The sequence below is a fragment of the Thalia democratica genome, chromosome 4 (assembly GCF_965202585.1).
Source record: "Thalia democratica chromosome 4, ktThaDemo2.hap1.1, whole genome shotgun sequence".
In the NCBI taxonomy this organism is placed as follows: domain Eukaryota; kingdom Metazoa; phylum Chordata; class Thaliacea; order Salpida; family Salpidae; genus Thalia; species Thalia democratica.
Genome location: NC_139168.1, coordinates 49570859 through 49598457, shown reverse-complemented (window position 1 = coordinate 49598457; position 27599 = coordinate 49570859). Strand labels below are relative to the sequence as shown.

Here is a 27599-nt window from a genome sequence, read left to right as displayed (position 1 = left end):
CTGAAGATAAAATAAATACTTCGCTTGAAAATGTTAATGTTTAAAGGTTTTACATGTTTTAATGTAGAATAATAAGTTTCTTACTGTATGATTATTACTATTTATAGATAAAAATGTGCAAATAAGACTTTCGAAGATAAGAGAAAAATACTACAACTAATATACTACAAGTTTTTTAAATATATACTATTTAAATAATTTTTATACGTTGATGAGAATACTACGAATATATATGATTACAATTTTTTAACTACAGAAACACTCTATATATCTAAAAATACTTAAATCAAAACACTTTTTTAGTACTTTATAGGACATAGTAAGAAAGCTATTACTTTTTAAGTTAGTATAAAGCATACAATTCACACCTTACTCAAAAGGTACCAAAATGCACCTTTTAAAAGTATTGCTATCTAACCTCTATGTATAATCCTTTTACGATATTAATAAATAGAAGCAAACTATTTGGCAAGCTAAAAAATTATTTCGGGAATGATTTATAAAAATAACTAGAATATTTTTTTTACGTAACTATTAAAATATACGTTCATAGACTTTTTTGTAATCTTGTGCTATTATTCAGCAAAAACTATTTACCAAAAGGAATATAATAGTACCGATTGAGTACAATACTACTTAAAATTATAAAATCAAATCAAAAACCAATACATTGAGAAAAGTACAAAAGTCAATTAGATAAATTTGTAGAATTGAATTAATTCAATTTATTCTTATCAGAACAGCATCACAACATTTACTTTTTACTAAATTAAAACCATTAGTAGTTTATTCTAAATTTTAAATTTAAAATATTTATAAAGATTATATACCTATCAGTTATAAAACAAAATTAAAAATTAGAATACAATTACCGCTTACATAAGTTAAAAGGAAAATATACATAACTAGTCTAAAATTCTTAGCGTGTGGGTAATACCCGGTTTAGTTAGTTGTAATACCCGGTATTACCCACACCTAAGAATTTTCGACTAGTTATGTAATTTTCCTTTTAACAATTTATAAATACTTATGTAAACGGTAATTGTATTCTAATTTTTATTTTTGTTATATAACTGATAGGTATATATCTTATTATTTAAGTTTTCTTGCACATTTATAAATAAATTTAAAAAATGTTTTTCGGACATCAACTTTTTAAATTTTATAAAAACAGTTCAATTTACTTAGTCTAAATTGTTTTGGCTTACATGGATAATTTTTGATCGATTTCTGTATTCTTGTAAGATAATATTTTTATTTAAAAAAGCAATTAAGTAAGTTAATTTAAAATAATTAGTTTTTACTAAACAATTTCATAAAGTTCTAAAACTGAAAAAGTTTTAAGAAAATAAAGTTTTATCGAAATAAAGTACATCAATGCTGTACAATTTGTAACACCAGATGGGTAAAGAAATATTCAACAGGTATACACCAAACAACAATAAAATTTATAATTAAAACTGCATACCTCTATATGTAAGAGGAAAGATGCAAATACTCAGCTACAAAGTTAGTAACTATTTTAGTTGTAAGCTCAATTCTATCGAAATCGAGCGCATCATAGTTGTCATCCATTGTATGCCACACTCTTGAAAATGGAACGCTTATCATGTGAAATATTGGTACACCTGTTAAATGGTTATTTTACAGTAATTTTTTTTAAGTATTACAACTTTATTTAATGTACTTATAATCGTCATTATTATCTGCTTGTCATCTAAGTAAACTTAAAAAGTTCTTGTTATGTATAGTTTACTAAAACGAATTAAAACACATGATACTGAAATACTTGAATTTAAGGTAAAACAAATTTATTTTATTACAAGTAGTATGTATATTGTATATTAAAAAAAATGTTAAACAAATGTATATTCGTTATCTGAAAATAGCAATTTTAACAGCACTTTATATTGAAACGTTATTTAAAAAACTAATAGAAAATAGTAGATTTTAGGTAAAAAATTTTGGTGATAGAGATTTTTTTTCTTGAAAACATAGTAAAAATAATATTAGCAAAACATTGTAAACATTTTGCTTTTGGTTAATTTTATTACGAAATTTAATTTGTGTATAGTATATTTTATCTAGTTGTTTGTAGTTATTTTTATAGAAGATAAAAAAAACTAAATGCAGAACATTTAGTAATTCCTAACTTAAAGTATACTTTATAGTCTTAAATCGTATTAAAAAAAATTAAACAAAAAAGTTAAATTATTTTTTAGTAGCTTATATTTTTATAGTAATACATTACTGACAAGTAGCCAATTCTAAACAAATAAACATTTGTAATTTAAAGCAATAACTTCTAAAAATTAGCATTAATAACGATTAAAGCTGTAAAACTTGGGCCTCCAGCGATATTTATTACTATATTGGACCTGATGTTAATCTACTATACTTCGTAAATGACTTACAGACATACCTTTGTTTCACATTTTCTGTTTGCAAACAACTAAAAAACGTCAAATTTTTATGTCAAAAGAACTTTAAAATTCAAGGTAAACAAATTATGAGTGTAAATAAAATTTAGTTGGCGAAAACTGTTGAGTAGTGATACACATGTACTAAATTATCAATGTAAGAACATCTAATTAAAGTCATTATTCTTAAATAACTCAAGAAATATTCAAGATAAAGTTTAATTAAATATGCTCGACCAACTTTAATTTGTAGATATTTTAAGTTTTGTTTAAAGATAATAATAAATAACTTTTCTGATTTACTTCAACTTGACAAACTTAATAATATACTACATTTTTAATTATAACAGAATAACCTTAAAATTGACAGCACTTTCTTCAAATCTATAAACACTATAAAAAAAGTTATAGTTTTACTAAACTTTCAACTTCTTTATCTATATATATATTTTATAAATTGAGTTTAAAACAACATAAGACAGTTTAATAAACTAAAAATTTAGCAAAAATATCTAGATACATTATTACTTTTTAAATTTCTACATTATAAAAAGATATAATTGTTATATTTAACAAGCTTTTATTTTATATACAATATGTAGTATTTAAAGCCAAATATAAAATAATTACTACTTTATTTAAAGTATTTTACTTTAGTAAAACAAATAACATAACTTAATGTTTATAAATTTATATAAGCATTGATTACGATAACAATTTTAACTCAAAAATAAAATATACTAATATTAGAACAAAAAAATTTCTAAAGTTCTGCAAAAAATAAAAAAATAGACATTAGTAAGACCTACATAAAAATAAACTTTATTTTACAAATAAATATTATGTTTTGAGATATGGTCTCTAAAATACTTATTATTAAAATTAGAATTGTCAGAATTTGAACTGTCATTTACTTAAATTTTTAAGACGAATAAAATAATATGAATTAGAACAATTCATAAATTTTTTTAAAGTTTGTCAAAACACCTTTACTAACAGATTAATATTTTAAAATTAAAACTTTAATAAACAGAAACATTCCTTGCTGTTGCTTATTTATTTATAGCAAAACATCATGTTATGTTTTTAACAATAAAAACTAAGGATATTGAAACTAAACAAAAAAGTTCACCTTGTTTTAAAAATGGAATATGATCATCTTCAATTTGATACCAGTTATATCTCGTGTCTGATTTGAACAAAGCATCATGCTTTTTTAATATTCCTGCATTTGTCATTCTTTTTTCTGTATAAAATTTATTAATATTATTGTAAGGCATGGAGGGGTATGTATTTATGACTTAAATTTAATATAATTTTTATTTCAAAAAAAAAATTGTTAGTTTAAGTTAAATATCATTTTGTACTTCTTGATATTCATGTGTAAAATAATTTTATATTTTCTATAAAATGTTTAACAACCTGGTTTTAGGACTAAACTGTTACCCTTAAACATATTTTAAATAAAATATTCTTTACTTATATATCATCTAGTTTTTCTTTTTACCGGTTTGCCATAGGTTTTCTGAGTTTATTTTTAGGTTTTTTGGATTTATTCCACATCTTTTAGATTTTCTCCAGGTTTTTGAAAGTACATACTTTTTTTAACATTTTTAGTTGTAAGTTAATATTTTAAAGATTTTTTTTTGATAAAACAATAATATTTATAAACTTATTTGAATTTTTTTTTTAATGCAGCCTGTATTAACAATCTAAATCATATTTTTCAAAAACAATCTTACACTAGTTTATAAGCCTAATATTAATACATTATAAACAATGATTCAAAATATAAATTAAGCGTTTGTTAAAAAAGATCCGAGCGAAACAAGTTCACTGGAATATATAATAAAAACAAAATATACAGTATCCTTCTTTTATTACACTGACATATGTTTCTGTGTGTTAAACGAGACAACACACTTCAACTGAGCTCTGTAAAAAATAAATACTGTAAGGAAAGAATAGAAGCTAAAGAAGGTACAGTGCTTATTCACTTATCCGGACACATTGGGCAAGATTTTTCTGTAAACATGTCCAGATAACTAAAATTCCGTACCAAAAAAACATTTTTTCATATAATAATAGAACTCCTGCATATAATGCAATGCATAATAAAAATGCTATGGTAGAAACAAATACATAGTAATTGTGAGTAATATATAACAAATTGATAAATAATAAAAGCTAAACTTAAGGTTAATTATTTTTTTCTAAGGTAGAAAAACATCAGACTTACTAATCCTCTGCAACTATATACGTTTTTTTAGAGTCAAACAAGTAAAATTCATCATTTGTAATTCCACCTGCCCTAACTATTAGTTTTTAAAAAAGATCAATTTTTGTTTAAGAGAAAATATAGATTAAAATTATCTTTTAAATCAAAAAATAATGTAAACATAACTCTTTAAATTAAAAAAAAAAAAACGAGATACTTTGATTAAGTTTAAAGTCAATTTAACGGAAACATAGCACTCCTAACAAACTAGTTTTTATTTGGAAGTTTAACTAAAATAAGACAAAATAGAAGTTTGTTTTATAGTTTTTTCACATTTTTCAGCAGAAAACTTATGGAATTTAAAAATTTGTGAAACTTTTTGAATTAATTTTTGTGTTTACTACTGAAACTTTTTTGAATTTTCTTCTGACCGAAACTGTCCGGATAAGTGAACGTCCGGATAAGTGAATAAGCACTGTATATACATATGTCCATTAATTATAAAGTAATTGCTATAGATTTTTATAAGTTAATTATAGATAAAAAACTTAGTGTTAAAACCGACTGTTATAAAACTATATAATATTTTAATCATTAAGTCTAAATTAAATAAATTAAAGTGAAAATACAAAATAAGATAACAAATAATAATATAAACTACTTACATGAGATTGAAGGAAGTACTTATTCTAAATATTTATCGGCTAACTTTAAACTTTTTTAACTTTTTTATTTAAACTCAATCTGCTTTTTAATTGTATCTAACTTTAGTTTTGTTATAATTTAGATTTAACCATTATAAACATTCAATAAATAAAATATACATTATACCAAGTTTGAGTGGCTTTTATTGCCTTTACTGTTGTTTATATATTAATTCAATAATTAATGCTTGTTGTTTTACTTTTTATTCACTATAGATTACATATTACTTTTTTTAATTGAAGCGCTCTACTACTTTTTCCAATCATAAGGAATAAATTATTTAATCTTGTAATATAAAATAACTAGCTAGTCCTAATGTTCATATATATTGTGACGTTATTATTAGATACATTTTTTTCAATGATTAGTTTCCGGTAAATATTTAGAACTAGTACTTCCTTCAATCTCATGTAAGTAGTTTGTATTATGATTCGTTATCTTATTTTGTATTTTTACTTCAATTTATTTAATTTAGGCTTAATAATTATAAACATTATATAGTTTTATAACAGTCGGTTTTAACATTAAGTATTCAATCAACTTTTAACCTATAAAAATCTGTAGCAATTATTTCATTTCAATGGACACCTGTTTATACCTACTTTAGCTTATATTCTTTTCTTACAGTATTTATTTTCTACAGAGCTCAGTTGAAGTGTATAGACTCGTTTAACACACAGAAACATATGTCAGTGTAATAAAAGAAGGATACTGTATAATTTGTTATTATTATAATACAAACAGCTATAAAATTTAATTAAAATTTTTGTTAGTTTTAATTTGTTATTTTTGTTTTCATAGTTATTAAGCTACTTAATTTTAAAAAAATTTAAAATTTACAATAACTAATATATATTTAAATACATATTTTTTAAAGAAGAATTAAGTATATTAGTGGGTTTTAAGACCTTTGCGTAACATATAAGTTAAATTTATATTTAAAAATTTCTATTCTTCAAACCCACTACACAGAGCTGGTCTTTCTGTAGACTATTGGTGATTAGTTGTGCAAGCCGTAAAACAACAGTTTACTATCTAAAAATTCTTATGGATATTAAAAAATGTTGTAATAACTGTTTTACAATAGATAATTGAGATTGTCTTCTATTATAAAGTTGTTGTGTTAAAACTGTGTAGAGTTTTGTGTTTAATGTTCATTACATAACTTACTTTGTGGTATTTAATGTATATATTACAAGTACAACATAGTAATTTGTTTATTTCTCTAAGTGTGTTTTCGAACATTATCTTTTTTTCTTTTAATTTTAAGTGGTAAAAAAATACAAAACCAAAAATGACGACTCTCTTGTTTACTCCGGTACTTTTCCAGTCACACACAAAATCAACAAAAATTTATGTCATACCTACAAGAATTTTTTTTAAAATACAATTAGTTTAGTTTAAAAATGCTAAAGTTTACTATTATTGTATATCTCGAGGTTTTTCCATGATTTTTTAGAAAATTACAGATTTTTCTAGGTTTTATGGCAACCCTGTTATGATCATGGAAAAATAAAATCCTTGAAAATGAATAAAAGTTAAAAACTAGTTAGTTCGTGTTGAAAGGTTTAGAAACTAAGTAAGTTAAAATTATATTAATCGAAAAATGATTGTTCTCAATGCAACAAAAATATATAATAAAGTTTTACAAACCAGTTTGTTCTGCATGAGAGAACCATCTTGTTTTAGTTGCATGAAAGTCTCTAAACACTGTATTTGAGGTTCCTATAAGATCAAGTAAGATGAACAGGTCCTATAAATTTAATAGTTAACACTATTAAAGAAATGATAAGTAAATTTAATGTAAAAAACCAAGTACTTTTATTTACAACTAGTTTTTAAAAGAAAATAAACAATGATAAAAATTGTCAATTTAAGTTATGAAAAAGAAATATTTTAGATATACATACAGAACCAATAGCTTTTTAAATAAGATTATAATTTTTCATAACTTCCTTACAATACTTTTCAGTTTATTAGTTCTTCGCCATTTTTCTGCTAAATGTCTAGCTCCATATAATGAATCAGTTGGTGACCAATTAACAAAAGCTTCTTCTCCATCCAAAAACAACAGTTGCAATGTTATATCATGAATTTTACTAGAGCTTTGTTGCTATAAGTAAAAGGTAACAATGTTACAATATTTAAGTATCTAAAATCTTTATCATCTACTAAATATATAAAAATTATACGTCAAAAAACAAACAAAGCTTATAGTTTAACTTATCTTTTCTTAAAATACTTTCAAATCCTTCGTCAGCAACCAAGTAATATAATAGCTTCTTTTACTTATTATTTTACTTGCTTGCTGTCAAAGGTTTTGAAAGCCCCTCAAACAAAAAATAAAAGTTAAAATAAAAGTTTTTTGACTTCTTCTTATTTTTATATATTTAGCAATACTTTAAATAACATGTATTGTATTTATATAATAAAATCAAGTTCAATGTTATTCAAAAAAATTATATAAGCTTAAAAAACAAAAGACACCTTCAATATGTTAAAATATAGGCAAAATGTTGTCAATTTTATTAGCGTCACAAAGTAAAATTTACTTAAAAATACAGTTTTTAGGTTTTGGTTTTGATAAAATACACACTTCTAAAAAAATTCTTAAAATATTACAAAGTAGCAAATCAATCTTAGAACGACTCATCAAAAAAAAAAAATTTTATCTCAATAGCTTTTTTTAGTAGATACACAATTTGATTATAATTCAATTTAGAAAAACTACTTACTAGTAGACAAAAAAAAATTCTTACTAAACCTAAAAAATTTAGAACCATTATTGTTTATTTAATGAAACATTTATCTAAACGTTCATTTAACTTAAAACAAATCAACAAGCTAATGATAGGATAACTAAAATAAATTTTGGTTTAGTTCGTAATGGTTCAAATAAATAATACGCATTCTTCTAAAGCTTTTATACTACATTTAATTATAGTTATGAGAATATTTTATAATATAAATTTCTTGCTAAAGATTAAAAAGCTAGAAATTAACCTGCTGCTTCAATAAATTTAAAGTCTTGTTCAATGCATAAGCAACCTCTATCATTATTGAACACGGAACAGCAGAGTCCGTAGCACCTAAAAATCCTTCAGGAGTGACCTATAAAAATTAGGCAAATACAATCATGTGTGGAATAAAACTTATTTGACGTAAACAAAAAATATCAAACTTAATAGTATTTTTAAAACTTAGGACGATATTTTTTTTAATTTATTTAATCTCATGATAACAAAACTTTATTCGTAGCATTTTAAATTTTGATGGACATTTAAATACTTAAAGTTTTTAAGTTGGAAAAAATTTACTTTAGAGTCATAATGACAAGCAAGAATCAATCTTCTGCTAGATTTATGATTGTGAGTTGCGATTATATTTCTGAATTCTCGTTGATTGTATGGAGCCGGAGGATTATCAACAAACTTATCTTGTGTTAGTTTCCAGCCAAGATCTTGTAAATGGCTTACTATATTCTGTAAAACAAAAACTGGTTTACATATTAATAAAATTTAATTTTAAAACTATTAGAAACACTTAAATAGTAAACTTCTAATATTAAACTCACAGCAGCAACTATAGTAATGTTAGTTGAGCCAGGAACTCTAGGAATTAAAATTTGTCCAAGAACTTGTTTTAAGCGCTCAACTGAGATGCGATCGCTGAGCAGTTGTAGTTTTGGATTTGAAAGCTCTTGGGCCTTCCAGTTTTCCTTTAAAAATATTATACTTTAAGATAAAAATTATTTTAAACTTCTAAGTATCGTATTTCGTTGTAAAACAGTTAATATGAGTTGTCTTTTAATAAAAACCAAAAAAAAAAGCTTATAAGTTAAAATAACATGTTGCAAGTATATTTTTCTCAACATAAGTTTTTCATGAAAATTTCTATTAGTTATATTTATAAACTAAGTATTATAAGCCAAATGAATAATAAAGAGTGTTGTTAATATTATTTTTAAAATACCTTCATAAAAAATTCTGATGTTTTAGCTTAATTGAAAATTATTTTAACTTTTATATTTCTAAAATTCTTACTAAACCCTAGTTTATTTAAAGAACTGTTTTTTACCATAATAACACTTGTTGTATAACTACTTTAAATGAATAAACAATAAAATAGGAAGTTTCATTTCCAATAATAAACAATTTTGCTTGAATCTACGTTCGGTATAAAAAGGTTGTTTTTAAAAAAATATTTTTTTATTTGTTTCGCAGTATCATACCACATTATCTAAAAGGAATATAAACCTTTATATTTGGTTGGAATGATCAGGGTTGCCACTCATTTTTTCAAAATTTTTTCCAGGTTTTTCAAATTTCTTCCAGGTTTCTAAAAGTACACATTTTTGGGTTTATTTTTAGTTTAAAGTTAAATTTAAGGTAAGAAACAGTGTTAAACAGTATAAAAAGAATGAAAAGATGCTGTAAAGCTACTTAAAATAAGTTTTTTAATAAAAAAATTTTTGGTGATGACAATTTTTTTTATCTATATGATAAATTTTTTGAGTCAAACCAAAATTTTACTACTGAACATGCAAAAAATTCTTAAAAATTCCCGGTTTTTCCGGGTTTTTTGTTCAAAATTCCAGGTTTTTTTCAAAATTTCTTAAAATCCAGGTTTTTCCAGGTTATTTTTGCCTAAATTGTCAAATTCCAGGTTTTTCCAGGATTCAGGTAAAGTGGCAACCCTGAATGATATTATCGTAAAAATGTTTTTTAGCGAAACAAAAGTTTCTCAAATTTTTTTTTATTGATTGTTTTTTATAAGTCATTTATGCTATTTGAGCAGTTTTACAATATGTTCGATAATTCATATATTAAAAAAAAGATTTATTATACAGAAAATATATATTTTAGATGATTACATAATATTTAAAACTCAGTCAATTCAAATTCTTTAACATCTCAAAAACTAATAAAATTTTGAATTTTTTTTTAATGTGTATGTATTCATTTATATGATTAGGATATTTAAAAAAAATGTTCATTTAAAGCGAACTAACCTTTAAAAAAATATAAATTTTATATAAATTTACTGAAAATTATTTAAAAACTTGATAACTAAGATAAAATTAACGACTTACGTATATAAGAATACATACACATAACAACTATTTTCAACAATGTAACAAAACATGTCTTTTATAAAGAAATTTCTGCTTTGCATCACTGTTTTTATACCAATACCTTTTTATTAGGAATTTTAGGCATAAAACATTCCAACATTTTATTTTGCGAAAGTCAATATTGGCCTTAAAAGCTAAAATAATATACTATAAAAAAAATTTCACACAGTTAGAAAAAAGCTTTTAAATTAAAATCAATGATGTAAAAAGCTTTCAATACGAACTTATGAAGAAGTAATTTTTATTGCCAATTTTCTCAGAATTTAAAAAAGTTTACTAAAATTTTTATAACAATTATTCAAATAATATAAAGTTTTGCAGAAAATGTTCCTTAATTTAAAAGAAAAAACATATTGAAATAATTGAAAAAAAAACTTAAGAACTTGATGTCCAAAATAAAATAATAAGCATTTATATTTGTTTTAATAATAATTTTTTATTCAAATTTAAAAAATTCTACTACACGATTGTTTGGTAGTAAGTTAAGCTTAGACTAAGAAAGTGTGAGAACAGCTGTTTAAGAACTGTAGGAAAAAATAGAAATTTAATGAAATAGTTTTTTTTGGTCCTTCCTTTAGAAACCTATTGAACTCTTTGACTTTGTACCTACCTACATATCTCAACCTACGCTTAGAGTCTTGCCTTTTGTGATGACTGTAAAAAATTGCTCAATTTATAGAGTAAAGAGCTAGCTTACCTACATATCTCAAAATAAGTTTAATTTTACAAATTGGAAAAAGCAACTGATTGCTAAGTAAAAGATCTTCAAAATAAAATCAACTCAACAAGTTAAAGTTCCTTACCCGTTATGGTCTATTTTAAAAAAAATTAATTAAAACTTTTTACTCTACTACATAAAATAAATTATTAGTAATAAGTTTAATTTAACTCAAAAATTCAAAAATACTACAACAAAATAACTACAATAAGACATAGAAAATAACCTTAATTTTTGATAAATTATGTTTTTATATAAATTGAATTAGTATCTAAATACTTCCTAAAATAGAATTTAAAATTAAAAATAGAAAATATTAAATTTTGTAAAACATTTAAATAATTTAATAACAAGGTTCTTAGAGTACTAACACAAAACAATAAAATACCTAAAACATAGAATATTAAATTGGAGATTTATTTCAATAGCTTATTTATTTTAAGAACTTTTAACCATCCTAACTTATCAAAAAATTACACTGTTATTAAAAGCAACAAAGAAAAAACCAGTCAGTAGAAGTATAAATAAAAGCATAACATACCTTTGTCACAATTGCAACAACTGTTCTTTCTTCATCTTCTTTTGATGACAAATCAAAAACATTTCCAAATAACACAGCAAATAAGATGCACAATAGTAAACCTGCTAAAAAAAATAATTTATTAGCTTATTAACCTTGTTAATTTTTAGGAAATAAGTTATTGCCACAGGGAGCTCCACCATTTTTTTAACTAAAAACTAACATAGAGCCTTATGTATTAAAACTAAAATTATATACTAAGGATAGTAATCACAGCATAAAAAAGATATATTATTTTTTGATATATAGTCGGTTGTGTTAAAAGTTTCAGATACAAATGTATAATAAAGAAGAACTTTTTGAAAAATTTACTGAAATCTTTGTTCTCCTTTATTTAAAAAAAATAATAATCCTTAAATTTTCAGGAAACGTTTTTCGTATTAATCGGAAAAAAATCTTATTGTAGATATCAAACAATGAATAAAATACAAATTTAATTTTTTTTATTTTATAAAAAATGTATTTTTAGCCAATTTTTTTTTTCATCCCATATACAATTTTTTATTATTAAGTTAAGATTAGACTGATAAAGTTTCATAACGAAAACCTCTAGAAGTTAGAATTTTAATGAGATAGTCTTTTTTGGTCATTTTACTTTAGTCCTTTCTTAAGGAACCTATTGAGCTATAAGATCATCACTCTAACATTTATTTGAATCTTACAAAATGGTAAAAAAGCAACTGCTAGCTAAGTTAGAGATCTTTAAAATAAGATCAAAATGTAAAAAAGTGCTTTACCCAATATGGCCTTAACATTTATTAATTGAATGTTGGAGACAAATGTTTATAACTATTTAAATGGCAATATGCAGTAACACTTTTGAAATATTTTTAGTTATTCAGTAACTATTATTCAGTAATTATAATTAAACATATTATCTGGTTTAAAATAATATACATTTTTGACAAGTTTCAAAAACTAAAAAGAAAGCATAAAGTAAACTGAGGAAAAATATTAGGCATATAATTACTAAGTCTAAATTCTAAATTCAACCTGAAAACATAAGAAAAAGTTTATATTTCTGGTCATGTTTTTTGTTGTTCATTGTGTTAGATTGAATCGGTTTATAGCTTGAACGAGACCTCTTCATCAGAACTTAAATCTTTATTTAGCAAACACATATGTTTTCTTTAAAGTACAACTATTATTAATTTAAATTTAATAAAAGTTTTAATAGAACTTTATAATATAATTATAATATTAAAAGCTAAACTTTATAATAGTCTAAAGCAAAAAAAAAGCTTTTGAAAAAGTTGCTAGCACAAAATAAAAATATTTTCAACAGACATGTTGAGAATAACCCATTACAATATAAAACATTATCAAATTTACTAAATTTATTTTTTCTAATAGAATTAAAGTTTTTTAGAATATGGAAGTCTGAGCAACTTGCTTTGCATTTTCAATGGCTAATAAAACTTTGTCCGGTTTTTCTTTTATATAACTAACAGCTTTTAAAATTACTTTTAAAGCATTTTCTCTATTAGCATTCATTGTTGCCATTACTTTTGCAACATCTACAGCTTCCTCGTCATTTCTCCAACAATCATAATCTGTCACCATAGCAATTGAAGCATAAGGTATTCCAACTTCATTTGCTAGTACAACTTCAGGTACAGCAGTCATATTGATAACTTTTGCTCCCCAAGACTTAAACATTAAACTTTCAGCATAAGAAGAAAACCTGGGTCCTTCAATTGTTATAACAGTCCCTCCATTGTGACTTACTACATTTGTACTGTTACACGACTCATGTAAAATATTCATCAATACTTCTGAAAATGGTTTGTTACAGGGAATATGACACACACCTGTCATTTCTTCATAAGTACCATCATAAAAAGTACAAGCTCTTTTGGTAGTTCGATCAATAAACTGATCTACAATCACAAAATCACCTGGCTTTGCTTCTTCAACTAGTGAACCACATGCAGTTGTGGCTAAAATAACATCACAGCCAACTTTTTTGAGAGCAAAAATATTTGCTCTATAGTTCACATTACTAGGATTTAAAGAGTGGTTATTTCCATGGCGAGATAATATAACACAGTCAACATCATCTAATTTTCCACAAACAAGAGACCTTGATGGCTTACCAAAAGGAGTTTCAATCTCAACCTCTTCTACAAGCTGAAACAGGTTCATTTTTAACATACCAGTACCTCCAATTATTCCAATCTTTAATTTACTCATATTATTATTTTTTTTGCTGTAGATTTCAGAATTATGATTACATTTATATCTAGTAAATATGTAAATTCTACTATAATTTTACTTATCTAATGTTTATTTATCATTTAAAACATTTACTTAACCATAAAAAACTTTAAAACTGAGAATTATAAGAAAGAAAAATGTGAACGTTCACAACTATGATCAATTGATTGGTGTGGAGAAAGACCTTTTGGTTATCAAGCCTCACACCAACCATCTTATAAAAAATTTTGAGCATTTTAATTAAAACAATAAAAAAAATTTAAGATTAATGAAAAATCAATATTAACATTTTTTTAATGAGTACTATTATTTAAATTAAGTCAAAACAAAATATTTTTTTATACTCATTTCTGCCAATATTGACAATGGAAACCATAGTATACCATGGGCACCACACCGTCTCCTCCCTTAAATTTCAAATTTTACGATCATGTACATTCACATTTTTTTTGTTGCTCTTTTTACAAGAACAACCATGAAAAATGCAACATAAAGTTTATAACAACATAAAAAGGGAGAAGTGGTAAAAATGCTGTGAAAAATAAAAACATATACCTTATCTTACAATATACAAATAAGAAAAAAATAAGTAAGTACCATTTAACTACAAGACAAACAATTTTTTTCATTATAAACTTTATTAAAACTTAAGCGCTTTCGGAATGATCAAATTCCCTTATCAAAATACTAAACACTCTCTAGTTAAACTAACACAAAATAAATTGAGTGAAATTATATCATTTGTAAAAAACACAACTAATTAAAACGACAAGTAATTAACAAAAATGGATTTTTATAAACAATTAAAACAAAATGGATTATTTAAATACATTAATAGTTACTCTTGATCCTTTATCAGGACCAAGCTGATTATTCAAATTTGGCTGTAATTTTTTAATAAGTAGAGCTTCTGAAGATAATAATTCATTATACGAAGTGCACGTTTTAATAACTTTGAAACAATTATAAATATTTTTACAATTAGTACAAAATACACAGTTTTCAATATGTTTAAACACCGCACTGTTGGTTGGGGTCACATGTTCTTTAATTCTGACGAAAAGTTGTCTTTCTGTCTCACCGATGTACTGGTTGTTCAGATCTCCTGGACACATAAATTTATAGACAACACAACTTTGATACAAGCTACTTATTGAATCTTTTAGGGAGAAATATTTCCCTACTTTTTCTGATCTATAAGTAATGCGTACTTTTACCCCGATGCTTTCAAATACTGCTTTTATGTTCTTGGCGAATTTCTCTGACGTCTTTTTAACATATGGTATAGTAAAGAATTGTTTCTTATCATCTTTATTTTCAATTAATTCTGTCTCAAAGGTGTCTTTCTTTTGTATTTGTTCATCGATAAACTTGGCCGGAAATGAGTTTTTCATCAACAGCTCTTTTACCTTTTGCCACTCGTTATTTTGTAAATCTTTTGTAACGAGATTTTTGATTCTGTGATTCAGGTTTTTTACTAAATTTCTCTTCCACGACTGTGGTACACACGAGTTAAAATTCATGAGCACGCCCGTGTTTGTTGGTTTTCTGAATATTGATGTTATAAACTTGTTGTTTTTTATTGTCACCTGTGTATCGAGATATGGTAGTTTACCTTCTTGGCAAGTCTGGATTAATCCAGACTTGCCAAGAAGGTAAACTACCATATCTCGATACACAGGTGACAATAAAAAACAACAAGTTTATAACATCAATATTCAGAAAACCAACAAACACGGGCGTGCTCATGAATTTTAACTCGTGTGTACCACAGTCGTGGAAGAGAAATTTAGTAAAAAACCTGAATCACAGAATCAAAAATCTCGTTACAAAAGATTTACAAAATAACGAGTGGCAAAAGGTAAAAGAGCTGTTGATGAAAAACTCATTTCCGGCCAAGTTTATCGATGAACAAATACAAAAGAAAGACACCTTTGAGACAGAATTAATTGAAAATAAAGATGATAAGAAACAATTCTTTACTATACCATATGTTAAAAAGACGTCAGAGAAATTCGCCAAGAACATAAAAGCAGTATTTGAAAGCATCGGGGTAAAAGTACGCATTACTTATAGATCAGAAAAAGTAGGGAAATATTTCTCCCTAAAAGATTCAATAAGTAGCTTGTATCAAAGTTGTGTTGTCTATAAATTTATGTGTCCAGGAGATCTGAACAACCAGTACATCGGTGAGACAGAAAGACAACTTTTCGTCAGAATTAAAGAACATGTGACCCCAACCAACAGTGCGGTGTTTAAACATATTGAAAACTGTGTATTTTGTACTAATTGTAAAAATATTTATAATTGTTTCAAAGTTATTAAAACGTGCACTTCGTATAATGAATTATTATCTTCAGAAGCTCTACTTATTAAAAAATTACAGCCAAATTTGAATAATCAGCTTGGTCCTGATAAAGGATCAAGAGTAACTATTAATGTATTTAAATAATCCATTTTGTTTTAATTGTTTATAAAAATCCATTTTTGTTAATTACTTGTCGTTTTAATTAGTTGTGTTTTTTACAAATGATATAATTTCACTCAATTTATTTTGTGTTAGTTTAACTAGAGAGTGTTTAGTATTTTGATAAGGGAATTTGATCATTCCGAAAGCGCTTAAGTTTTAATAAAGTTTATAATGAAAAAAATTGTTTGTCTTGTAGTTAAATGGTACTTAATTACATTAAAAGGTCTAAATATATCTGAAAAAAATAAGTATAATACAAAAACTGTAAATCCTACTAAACTTAAAAAAATATTGTAAATTTTCTTTGTATGTGCTTAAATGTATTAAAAAAAAATTAAATATTTAGTACTTTATGTTATAGCTCAATTATGATTGCTAATTCTCATAACTATAATTGTTGTAAAAACTTAAGGCAATGTAAATATCTACGTAAAAAGAAATCATACTTATTAATGTACAAATAGACTTTGAAAAAAACTTAATAAATATCTAATAAACTTTACATAAAAAAAAGTTAAAAAGTAATCTTAACTTATAAAGTAAACTTAATTATGGGTCAAGAGAAAAATAAATTAGTCAAAAAAAATCACAATAAAAATAAATATGCTATCAAATAATACTGTACATACTTAAAAATTTTTATTACTTGTCTGGTGGACTTATCAGCTGTTTTTTTAATAATGTTAATAATCTAACAAGTAAATAAATTTCGAATTATTATAGATAGTTAAATATAATATTGTACCTCTTTAAAATAAAAAACTCTATTCATCTAACTCATGAATTGATATAAGAATTAAGTTAAGTAAAATAAAAACTAAACAAACCTATCTTTAGCCACATTATCAATGGAGACAAAACAATAACACCAAATCCCAAATTAAAGAAACCAAAACCAAGCCACCTCTGCCCACACCCAGTAAAACTACCAACAATCAGCCCAAAATCAAATTACAAATATACAGGGTTTGTGCGCGAAATTTTTTTCATTTAGGCTGACTGAGAACAATTTAGCCTGACATTTTTTCAAAGTAAGGAAAATCCCCTTTAGAGGTCAAATTAGGTATTGGGAGGTCTTAATTAGTACTATTGTAGTTTCCGACTTCAACCAGCTTTATCTCAAAAATATTTTGAGCTTTAAAAATCTGCAAAAAGCAACTCATAGCTTAGTTACAAATCAATAAAACAAGACTAAATTGTCAAAAGGTGATTTATCCCCCCTATGCCCTTAACATAACAAATTCAGTGATAAGTTTTAAAATAAGTGTTATATCTAATCTATTACTACTGAAAAAATTTACTATATACTACTAAACACAATTGTTCAATTTAATTAAGCACTAAGTAAAAACATTATAACATATTTTTAAAATAAAAAGATGTGAATCGTTGTGTTTTATTAAAATTTAAAAAGAAACGTTTACACGAGTATTAAAATAAGCAAAATGGTTTATTCTTGTATTTTGACTAATACTTAAAATTCAACCATAATTATAAATCCTAAATTCTTAATAAGTACAGTGATTGTTGACGTCGTATCAGATTTAAAGCTTACACTTAAATAAAAAAAACCTTTAATGTTTTGTTCTTGTAAAGAAAAATGAGTTGTACCTAAAATTTGTACTCCCACAAAACTTAGTACTTATATCTTAAAGCTAAGTTTTAGTGTTGTGAATATCTCTAATAACTTTAAAAAAACAGTAAAATATATGAATAAACTGCTAAGAGTTTCAATCTAAAAAGTGTTTGCTATAAAGCCTTTAAATTAGAAATTAATACAGTTCAACTAACTAAGCTCTGAAAAATATAGCTGACGTATAAAATTCAAACAAACAACTAAGTTGTTGAACTAAACTGTAATGTTTAAATTGTATTTTTTTATGAATTTTCATAATTATGACATATATAATCTACTCAAAACAAAATAATGAAGACTCTTAAACTTTTTTAGAGATTCAACAACAGGTCTTAAGCATTTATATTTACAAATACTTACTGATTTTGTCTTTAATGACTAAATCTTTATTTATAAATAAATAAATTCACATTTCAATTTGATCTTTAAAAGAATTCTGATTTTTTTTAATCAAAAATTTTCAAGCATTTGAACTGAGAAAAACTAAGATTCTCAAATTTTTAATTAAAAAAACTGATTTAGCCTGACGTTTTTCAACTTTTTTCAAAAAAACTGATTTAGCCTGACTTAGCCTGGCGCGCACAAACCCTGAATATACCAATACCAAAGCATGGCTATAGAAGTTTATTTAAATTATCCATTAACAAAGCTTAATTATAGGACGTTTCTATAGTTAGCTGAATACGTGCAACCTTAAATTCATATTTATATCCTAGGGCACCAAACCTTATATTGAGGTTGTATAGTTTTAATACTTCATATATGTGTTCTTGTAAGTCGTCTAAACCTTAACTTTAAATTAAAAAAAAAACATTTCACAGTTAAGGTTCAGACGACTTACAAGAACACATATATGAAGTATTTAAAACTATACAACCTCAATTTAAGGTTTGGTGCCCTAGGATGTATGTTACTAGACTGTTTTTACGGGTTTTTTGTCTTCTAGTGTCGATTATGACGTCAGAAATGCTTTTTTTTTAAATTCTAATTTCAAGTTAAGGTTCAGACAACTTACAAGAACACATATATAAAGTATTAAAACTATACAACCTCAATTTAAGGTTTGGTGCACTAGGATATACGTAACTAGACAGTTAATACAGGTTTTTTGTCTTGAAGTGTTAATTATTCAGAAATTTATTTTTTTCAATTATAATTTCAAGTTAAGGTTTAGGCGACTTACAAGAACACATATATGAAGTATTTAAACTATACAACCTCAATTTAAGGTTTGGTGCCCTAGGATATAAATATGAATTTAAGGTTGCAAATATTCAGCTAACTATAGAAACGTAATTATAGCTCAGGTTGCTTAAATTATATACAGTAGCAACCAAAAAAATATATGTTTATTCTTATAATTGGGTTTTATTAGAAAATAAAAAATAGAAATTTATTGATGGAGCAGGAATCTATCAAAATAAATCAAGTTAAGAAAGCATCATTAAGATAAAAAAAAATTTAAATTTAAATAAAAATTCAGCAGTGTCAAAAATAAAAACTAAATAATTGAATTTAATAAGCCTAGTTATTTATAACTTTAAACTAGCATAAGGTAATGACATTCCTGTTTTAAAAGATAAACACATTCTTATTCACATTATTATCAATAAACAGGGTTTCCTTTCTTAGAGGCAAATTAGTTAGCCTGAATTACTTTTAACTAGCTACAGTTTATAAGACAATTATACCTAAAATAATTTGAAATAAAATTGAAAATTATGAGTCAATCAAGCTTAAATGTTTAAAAAACTATTTATAATTAAAAAAAGACTTGATTTTTAAAAGACAAATAGTTATATGTAAAAAACTTTTAAGTTATAAAAAATAGCCTGAGATTTAAGAATAATATTCAAGCTAGCAAAACTCAGCCTCAATTTTACTAATAGTGTGGAAAAATAAAAACTACATTTAGTTTTATTCTTAGGTTTTTAACTACTAGCCAGAGGTTTTTAGGAACTAATACTGGCTTTAACATTACAAATGCTTTTAGGTCTATTTTAACATCCCTAAATAATTTCTTTGGATTAAAAACTTAGGAACAGTTTTTAGAAAAAAAAGCTAGCTTCAGTGACCAAAAACTAGACTGTTTTCAGAAAAAGTTTTTAAAAAAGAGTTAAAAACTGAACAAAATTACTGTAAATCAAGCTAAGATAGTAAAAACCACTAAAAAAATAACAAAAGGACATTGTTTAAACAAAAAGATTTGAGTCATCCAAACTAGCTTGAATTTTTCAACGAAATTTGTACTATCCTGAGTAGGTTTTGAACTGCTGAATCAAAAAATGTCTAGTTTTAAATAAAGTTATTTAAAAGTTAAGATAATTAAGAAATCAGATACAAAAATTTAGTAGAACTGTCACTCTAGTAATGTCTATAAATCACGAGGCTGCAGTTTGATAGAAATTCATATTTACTAAATTCATATACTTTCTAATTTTTTTAAATTATAGACATCCTTTGTTGTCTACGCTATTGAAGTCGCCCTAATTATTATAAACCAATGAAACCTTGAAAAATGTGTCTATTATGCGTAGAACTACAGATCCTGAAAGTCTCAACGATTAACTTTGAAAACTAAAGTAGTTATAGCGTATCTAAATTATGTATTAAAAAAATCAAAAAAATAACCAAGTTTTCGAAAAGTTCAACTACACCGATTATTCGATACGCTATTGAAGTCGCCCTAATTATTATAAACCAATGAAACCTTGAAAAATGTGTCTATTATGCGTAGAACTACAGATCCTGAGAGTCTCAACGATTAACTTTGAAAACTAAAGTAGTTCTACGCATAATAGACACATTTTTCAAGGTTTCATTGGTTTATAATAATTAGGGCGACTTCAATAGCGTATCGAATAATCGGTGTAGTTGAACTTTTCGAAAACTTTGTTATTTTTTTGATTTTTTTAATACATAATTTCGATACGCTATAACTACTTTAGTTTTCAAAGTTAATCGTTGAGACTTTCAGGATCTGTAGTTCTACGCATAATAGACACATTTTTCAAGGTTTCATTGGTTTATAATAATTAGGGCGACTTCAATAGCGTATCGAATAATCGGTGTAGTTGAACTTTTCGAAAATTTGCTTATTTTTTTGATTTTTTTAATACATAATTTCGATACGCTATAACTACTTTAGTTTTCAAAGTTAATCGTTGAGACTTTCAGGATCTGTAGTTCTACGCATAATAGACACATTTTTCAAGGTTTCATTGGTTTATAATAATTAGGGCGACTTCAATAGCGTATCGAATAATCGGTGTAGTTGAACTTTTCGAAAACTTGGTTATTTTTTTGATTTTTTTAATACATAATTTCGATACGCTATAACTACTTTAGTTTCCTAAGTTAATCGTTGAGACTTTCAGGATCTGTAGTTCTATGCATAATAGACAAATATTTTAAGGTTTTATTGTTTTAATTTAATTAGGGCGACTTCAATAGCGTAAACAACAAAGGATGTCATAATTAAAAAAAAATTAGAAAGTGTATGAATTTAGTAAATATGAATTTCTATCAAACTTCAGCCTCGTCTATAAATCAGTTATTAAATTAAAAAAGCTTAATAATTTTTTAAGTAAACAAGGAGCACTAGTTGAAAAAAAAACAGAACCAAAAATTTAATAGTATTTAATTTTTTGCTATTAAACACAACTAATAAATGACAACAGTCGTAAATTATACATTGAAACTTTGTAACTGAAACAAATTATATTTATAACTTCATAATACTTTGATCAACATTAAAATAGAGTATCATAATAAACAAAAACCTAAACACAACAGTAAATGCTTACTTCATTCTATAAATATGAGTTTGTTATAAATTACTTGTCTTTTGAGTGAGCATAACTAAATTTCCTTTAAATTTATGATCAAATATAAAGGTGTCCATTGAATATGGCTGGGAAAAAGTTGGATCCATGACTTAAAGTCTCATTTTGTACTACCTGACAGCTTCTTGGACATCCTCGCTAATCAATTTCAAGACAAACCAAACACAAACAATTTAAAACATTAAGTATTAACACTAAATCTTGTTCAAATCGAATCATAACAAGTATAGTATGTACCTTACTTATAAACTAGTTTGCTGATTACAGTGCGAGTGTTTCTCAAAATAGTTATAGTTTCTATTTGGTTATTGGATGGCTGTGTTTTATTATTATCATTTACCAATTGTAATATCTTAAACACATTGCAAGGTTTCCACTTCCCTAGAGAGATCCTTAAAAATTTGCAATAATCTGAAAAATCCCTATAATTCCCTAGAAAGAGTGGAAAATTTGTGAAAATCCCTTGATTTCTCTAAAGACATTACCTTTTTAACCGATACTTTATTGTGCTTTATAAACTTGATTTGTTTTTAAGAGTTATAGTTTAAAAATAGAAAAGTTTTAAAATTAAAACAAACTAAGTAGGCTATTTAAAAGTATTTTTATTTAGATTTATTTTAGTTTTAGATATTAGGTAAAGAATTTAAAGAACAAATTGTAAAGTATTTAAGACGTAAAAAGAGGTAATTTTACTCAGTAGATAGCTCCTTATGTTAGAACATTAAATAAAAACGTTTTTTTCTAGAAATTAAAGTATGCTAAATTTATAGTAGGTTGTCAATTAGAATTTGTTTATTTTATTTTAAGTTAAGGAAAAAAGAAGTTTTTAGAAAACTTAAATTATTATGGTTTATCCGCTACTATTTGTTTAGCATTCTATCTTTAACTTTTGAGTATATAAGTTTATTATTTTAGGTTTACAAGAGTAAAGTTAGATATCACTTGTTAATACTTCTCAATTAGTAGTTTTTTTAAGTTTAGCATAGATGTGTTTATAATTTAGTAAGTCTACCAATGACTAATACTTGCTCTTTTTTTTTTGTTTAAATATGAAACTTTGCAGGTTAGTTTTTTTTATTTCACTATATTGATATACAAAATTAAATAACTAAAAACTGCATAAAAGTATATAGATTTTTAATTTGCTAGAAATTAAATTAGGCTTGTTAAAAGCTCTTTATAATGTCTCTTTTAATATTCTAACTATAATATTAATCTAATTCTAATAGAATACTACTCCTGCACGTAGTTTAATACTGTCCATAGCATTTTTTTTATTTTAAGCTACAACGTACATAAAAAAGACATAAAAACTGTGAAACATCTAAGTCTATAAATGTAAGCTTAAGAACTTTGATGATAAAATTACAGTAGTATTGACGTAGAATTTGATATTTTGTATATGTGAAAAGTAGAATGAAGAGTAGCTCAGTATAGTTGTTCTCCTAAGCTATCTATTACTCAAAAAACTTTGATAATTTCCTAGAATTTTGCTATTTTTCCATGCGTTTTTCTTTTTTTTAAATTTTAGTCGGAACTCTGTTATTACTAATAAGTTATTGTTTAGTAGATTACCACTGAATCATTAACATACTAAGCATATAATACTTTTATTAATCTATTACTTAGTTTTATTTAGAATTAGCAAACCAAACATAGTATCTCAACTATGTTGTTAAATTGTTATTGTTTAGTAGGTCTCAACTAAAGAGTTTACATACGAGGTAACCAAGTTGTTGTGTTATTAACTGTTATTTTACTGTTATTTTTTTCGAGTTTGACATTTTAAGTATATTCAGTTGCTTGTTAAAAGTTTTCTTAATCATAGTTAACAAATCATGCTTAAGTTGTGTTTCAAATAGTGGTTTGGTTATTGTGTAGCAATTCAATTGTTCTCTTCAAAACGGGTATACCAATTATCGTTTCATATTAAGTAGGTTTTTTTTTATTAATTATTCACTTTTAGACTTATTTAGTTTTTAATTTATACTTCAAGTAGAATGTAAGTTTATTTTAATAGCACAATTTTAAAAAAGAATCTAAAGTGTAGACTCAGTTTTTCCAGTCTTATTTTTTACTTATGAATAATTTTGTTCTTACACTTTTTAAGTTTTCTTCTATAAAATACTTCCATGTGTTGTTTTTAAGCTACTCAACCTTATATGAAAAAACACTATTTATTTTTAAATATAGAAAAAAAAGTATAACAAACAAAATAAAAAGTTCTAGATAAGTTGAAATATATTTGTTTATTTTTGTACACGCAACAAGCAAATAGTTTAATTTTTTCATTCTTAACATTGTAAAAAATTTCCATAGGTTAAAAAATAAATAAAATTGTACTTTTTAGAACAAGTTGTTTTCATTATCATTTTTTTAATTATCAAACTAAAATTTCAGGTATTTAATTGAAAATGCATAAAATTAGTTTAAAAGTCAATAAAGTTTCATTAGATGAAATTTTATCTCCTGAATGTAATACAAAGAAAACGGCATATGTAACTGTTCTAAAAAAATTACTTTGTAGTAATTCAGATTGTACAAAAACTAGAGATAATATTTTTGTTTTTCAACTTAATCAAAACACTTCACATCAAATTGTTGACACAAAGCAAAGTAAGGTGTATAATCAAAAAAATAAACTAAAAGTTTGAAGCAGCAAAGTTATTTTATACATGGTATTTCTTAATATTTATAAAAAACTAAAATAAAACTAAACTTTATAAGCAGTTAAAGTCTTGTAGATTTATATATATAAATTTTGTTATTGTTTTTAATTTTTAGTTTTTTACAGAACATAATATACACAGATGCTTGCTTTTGTTCGATCTTTAAAATAACCAGTTAACTTAAACTTTTAAAATGGGATATATTAATTCAAAACTTTTTTTTATGATACAGTAGGAGCTTTTTTAAATAACTTTGACAAATTTCTAAACTCGGCTACGGACTTGTCTTAATTTAAACTTTTGTACAGATGTATGCTGCAAAATAAATAAATTCTTACACTTAAATAGTACTTTGTTAAATCGTCGGAAATTAAGAATAGAACACTTATATAATAAAATTAATTATCTTTGATGAACTTTAAACAATTTTTGGAGTCTGTTTATACAATCAGCTTTTACAGAGGTAGTAAATTACAATTTCAATTTGTTTAACATTCAATATTAAAAGCACATTAATACTTTTAAGGCTAACAATGAAAAAGTATTACTTTTTTTAACAGTAAAAACGTTTTCTACTTTAAACTTTTTTATCATGTTTTTACATTTTTTGTTCTTTAAAATACGGTAAACTTTAAACACAAAAGTCTTTAAATTATAGAAATAGTTAGAATAGAAGTGATCTACCGGATACGGTAATTTTTCGCTTGGATCCGGATCCGGCCGAATCCTAATTTATAAAACGATTCGGATCCGGGTCTTAAATTTAAAAAAGGTCCGGATTCGGTCAGATCCTAAATGAGATTCGGTTCACGTTAGTTTGGTAAGACTTTGTTTTCCGCGATCAGCTTCTTTCAGTTTTATAAACTTAAAACATTGTGTTTTGAATATTTTATATATACAAAACTAGTCAAGCGAAAAAGAGTAATTAAAGTTTGATTAATTCAATCGTTTGTCGTAAAATAAAGGTACTTACAATCATTATATTAAAAATAGTGAATTGTTAAATTATAGTTTTTTGCAGATTAGATTCTTCTACTGACTCTAAAATTTAGTTCTGTTTATAAACTTAGAATAATTACTTTAAAACATATATTTAATTTTTAATGTTTTTCAATTTGTTAAAAGTTTTAAAACTTCAATTTAACTATTTCATTCTAATTTATTATATTAAATAGTGTAAAAACTCTACAAATACAGCTCATTTAATATTTGGTTACTATAACTTTAAGAGACAGCAATTGTTCGACAAACATTTCTGCACGGCAATGCATTTAGCATTAAAGATTGTATGTTGTTCTTAGAATCCTCTTCAACACCCTGTTTCATTCACACGCTTAAATTGATAATTTAAAATTCACTGTTTTCAGAAAATAACATATGTGTGTGTAGAGCCAGAAAAGAAAAAATACACACATCTTGCAAGGTTTGCAAGAAGGTATCCTTTGGTACCACCATCTTCTGTTTATTCTGAAAGATTATTTTTATAAGTTAGTAACTTGCAGAACAAAAGTGAAATCGATTTCAAAAACTGGCGAAAAACTTTTATATCTTCAGAACAACTTGAAAAAAAAGTATAGCTTTCTTTGTAGCTTAATGGCGTTAATATGAGTAAATGTTATTTATTAAATTATTTACTCTTTTTAATGTAAAAATAAACAGTTGCTAACGAGGTTAATGTTCATCACATAGTTCGAACTTTTATAAACAAAAGTATAATGTAAAGCTTATTATAATTAAAGTAGATAAAGTTGGTTATTTTTTAAAGCAATGTTAAATTTTAGTTATTTTTCATTTACGTTATACAAGGTACAACATTCAAGTTTGGTCGTACAAGTAGAAATTTAACATTTAAACTGAGATTTCATACAGGTATTTTTTTTTACAACGTTGTTTTTTTTTAGTGTTTAAATCCAATATTTAGACAATAATTATTATTTAAAATATTAATGGTATAATATAAAATGTAGAGAATGATTCTAATAGTAAAAATTATACGACGGTTTATTCCTTATCACAAAGTATCTTAAGCTCTTGGAATTATCTCTTAGTGTTATCGAGCAGCGTTGCTTCCCAATTATTCCTGATTCTAAATACATCTAGAACTAGACTTAATATACGTGAAAAATATTAGCAAGCTCTGTGTTGTTCATAGATTCAATTCAAACATTCAATGCTGCAAAAGTATGGTTGTGTTATAAATTTAATGAACGTAGCAAGCATGCAAAAGATCTATTGAGTAAGGTATGTTTACCATTATTATCAGTTCGTGTACTAGATTATATTGTTAGTCAAAAGTCGTTTTTAAATGAGGATGACAAATGTTTTGAAGTTGTTCGAAAAGTTGTTAGAAATAAGAAAGACTATGTGTCAACAACTACAAGTAGGTACTGTGCTCAAGATGAACTTAGTTTAGCGGAGGTTGAACTACAGATAATGTTTCCAAAGACGCGTTTACTATAAATACCAACAGTTTTTCTAGCGTAATTTCTTTTTCACAAATTAAACATGATAGAAGATATTCCAAAAGTGTTGCATACAAGCTAAAATCTACGTATTTGGTGGCATACAACCCAGTAGTAACTGTTAAAAAATATTCAATTTCCACTAATGGATAGAATACTGTAGCTACTATGAGTATTATGAGCGTAGAGACTTTTGTGCGTGTTCTTTTATAGGTAAGGTCTTCTGTTTCAGAGGGTTAGAAAGTTCTCGTGGTGAGTTCGATACAACAAGCAGTACATGGAGAGAGGTTGCTAGTATGAACCACGCAAGATTAAATCCATCATGTGCAGTGTTTGAAGGAAGAATTGTTGTTTTTGGTGGTTATAATGGGGGATCATTAAACACTGTTGAGGCATATGACTACATTGCTGATTTGTGATCAAACATATGGTTCAAAGAAGATGACAAAAACTAGTTTCAATAAAGAACAAACTATTTTCATTTGGCGGTTACCTTACTGACACTGTTAAGCGATTCGCGTTCTA

At 25.0% G+C, this 27599-nt stretch overlaps 3 protein-coding genes across 4 annotated transcripts; 1 reads left to right on the top strand and 2 right to left on the bottom strand.

The window, feature by feature from the left end:
* Positions 1-11: 11 nt before the first annotated feature.
* Positions 12-12905, bottom strand: LOC145835084 (glutaminyl-peptide cyclotransferase-like). 2 transcript variants are annotated; one of them, XM_082942627.1, is made up of 9 exons: positions 12769-12905; positions 11737-11840; positions 8918-9061; positions 8661-8825; positions 8347-8454; positions 7304-7456; positions 6997-7096; positions 3553-3666; positions 12-1628 (listed from the first exon to the last, which is right to left on the bottom strand). In XM_082942627.1, exons 1-9 carry the CDS (start codon positions 12863-12865, stop codon positions 1471-1473), a joined length of 1143 nt encoding a protein of 380 aa, XP_082798753.1. In that variant the 5' UTR covers positions 12866-12905; the 3' UTR covers positions 12-1470. The 2 variants fall into 2 exon arrangements, with proteins under 2 accessions (XP_082798753.1, XP_082798754.1); XM_082942628.1 differs by having other exon boundaries at positions 11737-11837.
* On the bottom strand, positions 12900-13980 carry LOC145835085 (S-methyl-5'-thioadenosine phosphorylase-like). The gene has a single exon (XM_082942629.1). The coding sequence runs from the start codon at positions 13966-13968 to the stop codon at positions 13141-13143; it is 828 nt and encodes a 275-aa protein (XP_082798755.1). The 5' UTR covers positions 13969-13980; the 3' UTR covers positions 12900-13140.
* A 1615-nt stretch (positions 13981-15595) lies between these two features.
* LOC145833426 (uncharacterized) lies at positions 15596-27493 on the top strand. The gene is made up of 2 exons (XM_082940604.1): positions 15596-16181; positions 27288-27493. Exons 1-2 carry the CDS (start codon positions 15596-15598, stop codon positions 27491-27493), a joined length of 792 nt encoding a protein of 263 aa, XP_082796730.1.
* The last annotated feature ends 106 nt before the right edge of the window (positions 27494-27599 follow it).